The sequence below is a fragment of the Leptodactylus fuscus genome, chromosome 8, assembly GCF_031893055.1.
Source record: "Leptodactylus fuscus isolate aLepFus1 chromosome 8, aLepFus1.hap2, whole genome shotgun sequence".
NCBI classification, from domain to species: Eukaryota; Metazoa; Chordata; class Amphibia; order Anura; family Leptodactylidae; genus Leptodactylus; species Leptodactylus fuscus.
This window is the reverse complement of record NC_134272.1, coordinates 34,021,895-34,034,065: the sequence shown is the minus strand read 5'-3', so window position 1 is coordinate 34,034,065 and position 12,171 is coordinate 34,021,895. Positions and strand designations below refer to the sequence as shown.

The 12,171-nt window shown below is 43.6% G+C and overlaps 1 protein-coding gene across 4 annotated transcripts in view; it reads right to left on the bottom strand.

The window, feature by feature from the left end:
- The window catches only part of ADAM23 (ADAM metallopeptidase domain 23), a 179,879-nt gene that overhangs the window by 51,888 nt on the left and 115,820 nt on the right, over positions 1 to 12,171 (bottom strand). For all 4 annotated transcript variants that reach the window (XM_075284286.1, XM_075284288.1, XM_075284287.1 and 1 more), the window contains exons 11-13: positions 6,824 to 6,990; positions 5,469 to 5,553; positions 5,256 to 5,352 (exon numbers count right to left, since the gene is read on the bottom strand). In XM_075284286.1, the coding sequence (XP_075140387.1) occupies positions 5,256 to 5,352; positions 5,469 to 5,553; positions 6,824 to 6,990 (349 nt within the window). The remainder of the gene's footprint in view (positions 1 to 5,255; positions 5,353 to 5,468; positions 5,554 to 6,823; positions 6,991 to 12,171) is intronic.

Here is a 12,171-nt window from a genome sequence, read left to right as displayed (position 1 = left end):
CCTCCATGATTTTGACAATACGCTTGTCGGTTGTAAAGCACCCCAACATGAACTCAGCCATGTCTGCCACAGTGTTAGTTGGCATGACTCCTCTGGCCCCACCGGAAAGTTCAATCTCCATTTCCTCCTCATCCTCCATGTCTACCCATCCCTGCTGCAACAATGGGACGATTCGAAGTTGCCCAGAAGCCTCCTGTATCACCATCACATCATCGGACAACTCTTCTTCCTCCTCCTCCTCCTCCATTAAACGCAGTGAAGCGGACAGATGTGTGGACCTACTCTCCAGCTGTGACGGATCGGATGCTATCCCTAACTCCTCTGTGTGATCTGAGTTATCCCTGATGTCAATCAGGGATTCTCTCAGAACACACAAGAGCGGGATTGTAAGGCTCACCATCGCATCCTCAGAGCTCACCCTCCTTGTGGACTCCTCAAAGACCCGTAGGATGTCACAAAGGTCTCTCATCCATGGCCACTCATGGATGTGAAACTGAGGCAGCTGACTTTGTGGCACCCTAGGGTTTTGTAGCTGGTATTCCATCAAAGGTCTCTGCTGCTCAACCACTCTATTCAACATCTGAAACGTTGAGTTCCAGCGTGTGGGGACGTCGCACAAAAGCCGGTGTTGTGGCACATGCAGGCGTTGCTGGAGAGATTTTAAGCTAGCAGCGGCTACTGTCGACTTGCGAAAGTGGGCGCACATGCGCCGCACTTTCACCAGTAGCTCTGGAACATTGGGGTAGCTCTTTAGGAAACGTTGCACCACTAGGTTGAAGACGTGGGCCAGGCATGGAACATGTTGGAGTCCGGCAAGCTCCAGAGCTGCTACCAGGTTCCGACCGTTATCACAAACGACCATGCCTGGGCCCAGGTGCAGCGGCTCAAACCATATTGCCGTCTCATCGAGGAGGGCATCCCTCACCTCGGAGGCAGTGTGCTGTCTGTCCCCCAAGCTGATCAGCTTCAGCATAGTCTGCTGACGTCTACCAACGCCAGTGCTGCAACGTTTCCAACTCGTAGCTGGGGTCAATCTAACAGCGGAGGAGGAGGCGGTGGCGGAGGAGGAGGCGGTGGCGGAGGAGGAGGCGGTAGAGGAGGAGGAGGGGGGTGTTCTTCTCGTGTCCCTGCCAGGAATGTTAGGCGGGGAGACGAGGTACACCGGGCCAGTTTGGGAAGCAGTCCCAGCCTCAACTACATTCACCCAGTGTGCCGTCAGTGAAATGTAGCGTCCCTGTCCGCATGCACTTGTCCACGCGTCGGTGGTCAAGTGGACCTTTGTGCAAAGCGCGGAACTAAGGGCCCGCCTGATGTTGAGTGACACGCGCTGGTGCAAGGCGGGGACGGCACACCGGGAGAAGTAGTGACGGCTAGGGACGGCATAGCGAGGTGCCGCAGTTGCCATCAGGTCCAGGAAGGCGGGAGTTTCAACAAGCCGGAACGCCAACATCTCCTGGGCCAGCAGTTTAGCGATGTTGGCGTTCAAGGCTTGCGCGTGTGGGTGGTTAGCAGTGTATTTCTGCCGCCGCTCCAATGTCTGAGAGATGGTGGGTTGTTGTAAAGAAGCGCCTGATGGTGCCTTTGATGGTGCAGGAGAAGGAGATAAGACAGGAACAGGGGAGGATGAGGGAGAAGTCAACAAAGTGGCGGAGGCAGATGAAGTGGTGTCCTGGCTCGTCCTCTGGAGTGCATCGCCAGCACAGTCAGCAGTGGCAGTGGCAGAGGCAGAGGCAGTGGCAGAGGCAGTGGCAGTGGCGTGAACGGCAGGCGGCCTTTGTCCTGCCGTTGCTGCCTGCCACTGATTCCAGTGCTTGGATTCCAAATGACGGCGCATTGAAGTGGTGGACAGGTTGCTCTTCTCAGAGCCCCTAATCAATTTCGAGAGGCAAATTGTGCAGACAACACTATATCTGTCCTCGGCGCATTCCTTGAAAAAACTCCACACCTTCGAGAAACGTGCCCTCGAGGTGGGAGTTTTTCGGGGCTGGGTACGAACTGGAACATCTTGGGAGATTCCGGGTGTGGCCTGGCTTCGCCTAAGCTGCTGACCTCTGCCTCTGCCTCTAGCTACCCTTTTTGGTGCTGCACCTGCCTCAACATCCACACTACTTTCCCCGCTTGACATCCCCCCTGTCCAGGTCGGGTCAGTGTCCTCATCATCCACCACTTCCTCTTCCAACTCCTGTCTCATCTCCTCCTCCCGCACAATGCGCCGGTCAACTGGATGCCCTGACGGCAACTGCGTCACATCATCGTCGATGAGGGTGGGTTGCTGGTCATCCACCACCAAATCGAACGGAGATGGAGGAGACTCTAGTGTTTGAGCATCTGGACACAGATGCTCCTCTGTTAGGTTCGTGGAATCGTGACGTGGAGAGGCAGGTTGAGGGACAATGAAAGGAGCGGAGAACAGCTCTGGGGAGCAGGGACAGTTGGGGTTATTGTTCTGTGAAGCTTGGGAATTTTGGGAGGAAGGAGGACAAGACTGTTGGGTAATAGGAGGAGAGGAGGCAGAGTCTGACTGGCTGCTGGACAATGTGCTGTAAGCGTTCTCTGACAGCCATTGCAAGACCTGTTCCTGGTTCTCGGGCCTACTAAGGTTTGTATCCTGCAGTTTAGTTAATGTGGCAAGCAACCCTGGCACTGTGGAGTGGCGCAATGCTTGCTGCCCCACAGGAGTAGGCACGGGACGCCCTGTGGCTTCACTGCTACCTTGCTCCCCAGAACCATTCCCCCGACCTCGCCCACGGCCTCGTCCACGTCCCTTTCCGGGAGCCTTGCGCATTTTGAATTCCCAGTTAGAAATTGGCACTATATACCAGTAGCAAAAATTGTGGGTGCATGTAACCCCAATATATTCTTTGAATTACCAGTCAGAAACTGGCACTATATACCAGTAGCAAGAAATGAGGGTATTTATAACCCCAATATATTCTTTGAATTCCCAGTCAGACAATGGCACTATATACCAGTAGCAAGAAATGAAAGTATTTATAACCCCAATATATTCTTTGAATTCCCAGTCAGACAATGGCACTATATACCAGTAGCAAAAATTGTGGGTGCACGTAACCCCAATATATTCTTTGAATTACCAGTCAGAAACTGGCACTATATGGCAGTAGCAAGAAATGAGGGTATTTGTAACCCCAATATATTCTTTGAATTCCCAGTCAGACAATGGCACTATATACCAGTAGCAAAAATTGTGGGTGCACGTAACCCCAATATATTCTTTGAATTACCAGTCAGAAACTGGCACTATATGGCAGTAGCAAGAAATGAGGGTATTTATAACCCCAATATATTCTTTGAATTACCAGTCAGAAACTGGCACTATATGGCAGTAGCAAGAAGTGAGGGTATTTGTAACCCCAATATATTCTTTGAATTCCCAGTCAGACAATGGCACTATATACCAGTAGCAAGAAATGAGGGTATTTGTAACCCCAATATATTCTTTGAATTCCCAGTCAGACAATGGCACTATATACCAGTAGCAAGAAATGAGGGTATTTATAACCCCAATATATTCTTTGAATTCCCAGTCAGACAATGGCACTATATACCAGTAGCAAGAAATGAGGGTATTTATAACCCCAATATATTCTTTGAATTCCCAGTCAGAAACTGGCACTATATGGCAGTAGCAAGAAATGAGGGTATTTATAACCCCAATATATTCTTTGAATTCCCAGTCAGACAATGGCACTATATACCAGTAGCAAAAATTGTGGGTGCACGTAACCCCAATATATTCTTTGAATTACCAGTCAGACAATGGCACTATATGGCAGTAGCAAGAAATGAGGGTATTTATAACCCCAATATATTCTTTGAATTACCAGTCAGAAACTGGCACTATATGGCAGTAGCAAGAAATGAGGGTATTTATAACCCCAATATATTCTTTGAATTCCCAGTCAGACAATGGCACTATATACCAGTAGCAAGAAATGAGGGTATTTGTAACCCCAATATATTCTTTGAATTCCCAGTCAGACAATGGCACTATATACCAGTAGCAAGAAATGAGGGTATTTATAACCCCAATATATTCTTTGAATTCCCAGTCAGACAATGGCACTATATACCAGTAGCAAGAAATGAGGGTATTTATAACCCCAATATATTCTTTGAATTCCCAGTCAGACAATGGCACTGTATACCAGTAGCAAGAAATGAGGGTATTTATAACCCCAATATATTCTTTGAATTCCCAGTCAGAAACTGGCACTATATGGCAGTAGCAAGAAATGAGGGTATTTGTAACCCCAATATATTCTTTGAATTCCCAGTCAGACAATGGCACTATATACCAGTAGCAAAAATTGTGGGTGCACGTAACCCCAATATATTCTTTGAATTACCAGTCAGAAACTGGCACTATATGGCAGTAGCAAGAAATGAGGGTATTTGTAATCCCAATATATTCTTTGAATTCCCAGTCAGACAATGGCACTATATGGCAGTAGCAAAAATAGTGGGTGTATATAGCCCCAATTCTATTGCTAGGGGACTTGCAGGGTATTTCTGGGGTGAAGGTGGGGGGGCACACCGTTGGAACGGGTATCGGGGGTATATATGGGGTATACGGGAATACACTGACAGTGTATTCCATTCAGGATCCGCGGAAAGCTGGGTTGCGGCGATTGAGCCCGTCAGTGCCACGTTACACTGACAAGCTTCTCCCTGGAATTTAGCTCTTATAAGAGCTGTTGGTTGTCTTCTCCTTCCTATCCTAGCCTGTCCCTGCCTACCCAGAATCTAACCCCTAGCTAACTGGACGGAAACCTCCGTCCCCGGTGAATTGCAAGCTCAGAATGACGCGAAGCTGGGCGTCGCTGTTCTTTTAAATTAGAGGTCACATGTTTTCGGCAGCCAATGGGTTTTTCCTACTTTTTTCAACGTCACCGGTGTCGTAGTTCCTGTCCCACCTACCCTGCGCTGTTATTGGAGCAAAAAAGGCGCCAGGGAAGGTGGGAGGGGAATCGAGTAATGGCGCACTTTACCACGCGGTGTTCGATTCGATTCGAACATGCCGAACAGCCTAATATCCGATCGAACATGAGTTCGATAGAACACTGTTCGCTCATCTCTAATTATTACTACAATACTATTAACAACATAAAAGACCAACTACTATAAAGAATAAAAACCACTGCAATGAGAAGTAAAGATCGGTATAAGATGAAACTATACAAATGTATCTATACAGAGCGACTGTCATCATAGTGGTCTAGAGTCATACTTACTTGGCTTCATTTTTCTGGAGGCTGGTTCCCATTGTATACCAAGGTTCTGAGCTAAGCTTTGAGCCAGCTGCTGGGCCATTGCCATTAAGAACCCATACTGTGACACAAACATATAACAATGAATGCGGATAGGATGTGGCTTGACTACTGTATACATTTTCCAAATGGTGACCTATATGTAAGATCATTACTTTAGATAATACGAAGTATTACCTCATTCACTCCCACGCCTCTGGAGGTAGAACAGATTCCTCCAAAGAAACTCATACTGCTTCTTTTATAGTGGAACGTTCCATTCCTTAATATGCAATACAAATATACACAAATTAAAAAATGATCTAAGCAAGACATCAACCCAAATATTAACAACTAGTGATTTTATACATCAAAGGGAGTCTGCTACCAGTCCCTATAGCCAGATAGCCAGATAGCCGGGATTCACGTAAACAAAAGGTTTTGGGGTTTTTTCCCCTATCAATGCCTCCGATCACTGATCAAAAAATAGAAACAGCATTTTATTCACATGAACCCTTGCTATCGGACTGTGCTTATAGTTCAGTAGGGACTGTTCTTGGGTCAAATTCCCTTTAAAGGGGTGTTTTCATCTTAATAATTATGGCTATATTCATAGCCTCCTAGCATTTCTCCATTCACATGTATAGGAGTTAGGGAAATAGCTGCCTAGTTGGCTATTGATATAACTCCCATATAAGTGCAAAGGCACATGAATGCACTTGTACACTCCATGAACTTCATTCATTTTCAAGAAAGGTAGAGCAGGACTCCAGTCTCAAGACTCGTGGGTCCTATATCTATCTTGAGATATTTATTGCATCGCCTATGGATATAAAGGCTCATAGGAACGCCAGGCTTCTAGGTGCCCTGAGAGTGCTCTACACTAAGCTTTCAGCCAATTTAAGGCATGGTTTGGGTCCTTGACTTGAATCAAATCAAGGACCCAAACCGGCCAAACCCGAAATTAAACGAATCCTGGGGAGTTCGCCTGTCTATAAAATGGACCATTATGGAAATAGAACTTGTTGTAGTGATGTGATGAGTGTATTTACATGTTACTGAATTTCTAGCACGTCTATAATACCCTGTACTATTTATGATTAATACACGTTTTGATCTAGATTTATAACATATATTTGAAGGATATTTATCTACATTTTGTGGATCACTGCTTTTATAATGGTGCCCATAGATATATGCAGCATATGTGCTATCCATTTATTTGTTCCCTATGAATGTGTATTCCCTGACTATGGATATAGTTATAAAGGCAGAGATTGCAATGTCCCTTTAAGTAAAGCTTCATTTTAGTAAACACTTTAAAGATTATAAAAGAGACCACACAATAGACTGCTATCAAAGCTTCTGCACACACCTTTAGCTGTTGGAGAATTCTGACAATACCTGGGGGATCCTGATAATGCACATGCTTACTCTGCAGACCTATCAGCAAAATACTTGCTGTCATTTATGGGATGAAAGCCTGAATTATGCAGAGTAGGTAAAGTCCCACAAATCTCAGAAAAGAAAGGAAAACTAGATACCGTACATACGTCAACAGGTGCACAGCATCAGCATGCTGTTTGATGTAATTCTGGCGATATTTGGAGAAGTCATGTAGCATCTTCACTGGATCTGGACCAATTGTAATACGGTCCTTGTCTGTCCATGTTTCCACAGCAACTAAAACCACACGTGTGTTCAGCTGTTCTTTATATATCTGTAAATGTAAAGGGGACAGGTTCAGGACCACAAGACACTCCACGTTTTACAATGATGGTGAAGGCACAAAGACACTACTGCTGTTTAATAGTTTCCTGGGGGCCTGAGTTCAAATCCAACCTAGGGCAACATATGAAATTGTATGTTCTCCAAGGGTACTCCGATTTCCTCCCACATGCCAAAAATATACCAATAGGTACAAACAACTGACCCGTGTGGGTGTTTGAGAGCCACTAACTCACCTACTCTGCAATTCTCCCTACACTTTGAGTCTCGGAGAGAAAAGCGCATTACAAATGTTTGTCATTATATATATGAAAATGAGGTTCTTAGCATACATCTTGATGAAATTGTCAAAGAGTCCATCTATCTATGAAAAGGCAACCTCTTTAGATAGGATTACACACTACAAAGACCTAGCCCTCTTTGGACCTAGGATTTCAAATACATTTGGGAATGGTGGTTCAGCTATAATATGTTGTAATTAAAACAGTCTTAGGCAATGGAATGTGATCAAAATGTATGCTAAGAACCTCATTTTCATAAATGTATACATGTATACATATATGTATACGGTACAAAGCCACATATATTCATATTGTTTGGTAGCACTGACTAATTGAATTTGTTACATAATACACAGAAATGTTCTATAAACATGATTAACTTTCTAAATGTGTAGAAGTAAACTGAGCAACTTGAAGACAAGATGTTCTACTAACAAAGTGTGGAGTAAGTAGAGTAAAATGCCTTATGAGAGGTATAAACAGCAATGCTTTTATCAATGGCCTTTGATTATGTGAATTGCACTTAATAGCCCACATTCTGGATTACTCTGAATTACAAGAGGGCACAAATAAAAATAAAAAACAACTATCAAGTACAAAAAACAACCGAGTGAATGAGTTGGGAACAAGGAATACAATTAATTCAATAGTACAATTACTAAAGCGCCCCTCACCAGTGGCAGAGATACCTTTGTTTTGTAGTTCCCATTTACATGAAATATAAAGGTAATATTTTAATGATATTTTTACACACACACATATATATATATATATATATATATATATATATATATATATATATATTGATAATACATAACATTATAATAAGAACACAACTAGATTCTATACATATAGATGCCCATCCGACTCAGGTTTTAAGACTTAAAGGGGTTGTCCCATCACAAGGATCCTATCTATACTGCTAGATTATGTGGATTTAAGACTTTTCCTAAATGCATTGCTTTATCAAAACTGCTTTGTTTGACCACTATCTTAATTTATTCACTTCATTGTTTACACTGTGTTTCTATGGCCCTTGGGATTATCTGCTCATTTGTCAAGTGATGTAGCTGCCTGCTCTCAGAGGGGGAGGGAGGGGCTGGGAGCAGCTCTGAGCTGTTTGAGAAGCTCTGCTACTTAGATGACACATAGGGGAGGTGAGAGCTCTGGGATTTCTGAGCTCTTATCAGTCGGTTTAATTGAATTTGGCTGATAAGGGCTGAGATAGGGAGTCCGTTACCTCTGTATGTAATGCAAACTGACTCAAATCCAGCTCTGCTACATCAGCTTCACACTGTGGTAACTCATTTACAACCAATCCTGTGCAAGTGAAACCCCGCCCACCTATGTGCCGAGAGGAGCAGGAAGTGAAGAGAGCTAAACAGCCTGCAGGTTAGTCAGCAAGCGTCATGGGAATACCCCTTTAAATTTTGTTCATGCCACCTAGCTTCAAAGATGCGCTATAATGGTATGTTGACAAAGGATGAAATTACTGAGTATTTTCCATAGGGATTAGCATACAGAAATCTACAATAGCTTACAGTACCAGAAACCTTGATGATATGTGATCAGCTATACGAAGAAGAAAAGTTCAGCACAGGAGATCTGTGTTGTAGATTTTTAAGCATATATAAATGACATGTTAATTCCTGTCTTGGACTAGTCTTAGATCATATAAGGAAAAGTTATGGACAGTAACATCCCTGTGACACGAACAGTTAGCTAAAAATTTCAAGGAAAAAATCTTACGTTAATATTTTAATTTCAGCTCTGTAAGTAGTAAGTTTGAAGTACAGCTGAGAATTTAATATTTTTTTTAAAGCCAAACTGCTGTTTAATACCCAGTGGATGCTATACAAACATTTGCTACACATGTAAGTAATGTATAACAAGTATACTGACGATATGTTACTACATGAAATGCTACCAATCTCAACTTTTTTTCTAAATCTTATTTATATTATAAAGAACCATCCTTCTTATCTATGGTATTAGTATGTCACTTCCCAGCTGTGGAATTGCCCGTGGCTATGAAATTTACTGGTTTCTACTTATAGGTAAAATAAAGGGACTTTACTACTGATGTCCTATCCTCTAGATAGCTCAGCAATATCTAATTGATGAGGCTTCAGCTCCCTAGGCAATGAAAGATCAGCTCAGTAAACAGGCCATGGAGCTACAGAACAGGTACAGGAAAAGGCAAAGCTAACTCCCATTTTAATATACAGTCCAGAGAAAATCTTTTTCAATCCCTGCACCCCTCACCGATAGTCTTCCACACTCCAGGCTTCTTTCATGCATACTGCCCTCTTATCTATGCAGTTGAGCTTTGCCTCAGCTCCTGATCAAACACAGTCTTGGTTTTAAGAATTTTGATGTGCTCTGCTATCAATCCCAAGATGCCTTAGCATCACATGAGCAGCTAGAGACAGTACTATCTCTGCTTGCGGATGGAACAGTGTAAATATCTTTCTCTCTAAATTGTCCTAAAGAATCTAAGAGAGCATATGTATACAGTCAAGAGGCTCCATTGTCTTCATTATAACTATGTGACTGGAAGAATATCTTCCCTCTGTGAAGTCCTCACCAATCACATACAGTATGCTGGGCTAGACTGTATACACCACCTTACTTCCTCCCTAACCTCACTGCCTTTCAGTGTTCTTCTCCCTCCATGGCAAAAGTTGACTCCTGTGGCTAAGGGTGTGAGTTGCTTACTCCACTCAAGACTGCTGTAAACCGATAGATAGATAGATAGATAGATAGATAGATAGATAGGAGATAGATAGATCAAATAAAAATTACATAAACCATACATTATATGTATGTCTGTGTGATGGGGTAGTATTATACCACCTTTAAATGTCACCTCAAAAACCACATGATGAAACATGACCTAGGAATACTACCATGAAGTGCCATTCAACCAGTGTGTGTGTATCAGTCTTAAAGACGTGTCCATTTCTATTGAAGACCTATCCTCAGGATAAGCCATCAGTAAGAGATTGTTGGGGATCTGATACTTAGGACCTCCAACGATGACCTGCTGTGACCCCTTTACTGCATACATTGCACCATTTCATAGCGACTGTGCAATGTAAATACAGCCTCATCCCATTCACTTCTAATGGGCAAAGCTTTAATTGCATTCTGCTATGAATAATGTGGAGTGCAGTGTAAATGGTGAAGTAGTCACGGCACTCGCATGAACACAGCGGCCCCTTTAAACAGCCGATCAACAGAAGTTTCCAAGTATCACACCCTCAACAATCTCTTACTGATGACCTCCGGATAGGTCATCAGTGGAAACTGGACAATAGCTTTAATTGGGCTCACACAATATTTTTTTAGGTTTTTTTTATTGTTTAGTTGTTTGTTTTTTTTACAAAATAAAAACTCTATTTCAGTCAGCAATAATATATGTAGCAGTGCCCATAGGATGCTACTACTTTAACATATTTATGGAAACTATGATTATCCCCATTCTCAAGATACAACAGCTGTTGCGAAAAAGCCGCTTTTTTGGTTGTAGATTTTGCTGCAGTTTTTTTTTTTTTTTTAGCCAAAACCAGTACTGTATTTGTAGAAGGGAATAACATACGTGCTTCCTATATATTTTCCATTCCTTTTCAAGTCGCTTTTGACTTTGGCTCAAAAAAACGCAGTAAAATCTGCAACAGAAAAAAGCAGCTTTTCACCAATGTGGGGCCTTAGCCTTACATAGTATACACATTCAGACATTTTCCTAATATTGTCATGCCAGTTATAACGTAGGTAGGTATAACGCCCCTATCTTACTGCCTCTTATAAAGTCTTATTGCAATGATACGTTATTTAGCGCGTGACTGTGAATTACCTTGTCATTACCTCGTCACTCGCCTTCCATCCTCTCACTTAGGTCAGCCAGGTGGCGTCACATCTACAATGTTTATGTACTTATAGATGATTCTAAGCTGCGAACTGGTTGCTGATTAATGTGCATCAATAAAATACTAATCTTTATTGCACTGCACTCAAGCCAAGCAGATGTTCTCCTCAATGAGTTAGAGCACATTATAGCAAGTTACCAGTTGCACGTGTTTCAGTGTATATTACTTTTTTCTAACAAAATGTTCATAACAGATGATATAAAATATGTAATACCTTGTGATAGTCCCATATTCACAGCAGATAAATGGCTGACATAGGTATTACATGTTAAAGTAGCACTCCGTCCCAGCTCAGTACATTGAAAAACTTTGAACCCTTTCACTATGGGTAGCTGAGTCATGAGATTTCTGGTCTGGTTCCCAGTTCAGGACTTCTCTTGTGTAGATAGAAAGATATTCTTTCCTTTATGGTAGACTTCCTGTAAACTACAGGATTACTACAGCATCTACCAAATTCCTCCTGGCAGCTCTCAGACACCTTCTCTACGCAGCCCCATCCTCCTTTTTCTTTTACCAGTCTCCTGCAGTGAGGTACATCAAATCTAGTGGACCAGACAGCGCCGCACCTCCCATGAGGCGACCTGAAGCAACCGCTTCAGGCGGCGCTATGCCAGGGCCCCAGGGAGGGCGGCATTTTTGGTTACCTAAGCCAGTCCAGGACAAGATGTCCTGGACTGGCTTAGCACCGAGCGGTGGTTTGGGGAGGCCACTGAAGCAGCGCTGCTCCAGAAGCCTCCTCTCACGCTCAGGCAGAGAGCAGGTGCTCTCCGTGCCTGCTCTCTGCCGGCGAACGGCGCTAAGCCCCACCCCCTTTACTTTGCCACGCCCCCTCTGCTCTGCCACGCCCCCTCCGCTCCACCCCTTCCTCCCGGCGGGGGGGGGGGGGGGCTTTCTGTAGTTCGCCTCGGGCGGCGAAAGGGGTAGGTTCACCCCTGGGACCAGAACATCCCTGCGACAGCCTGC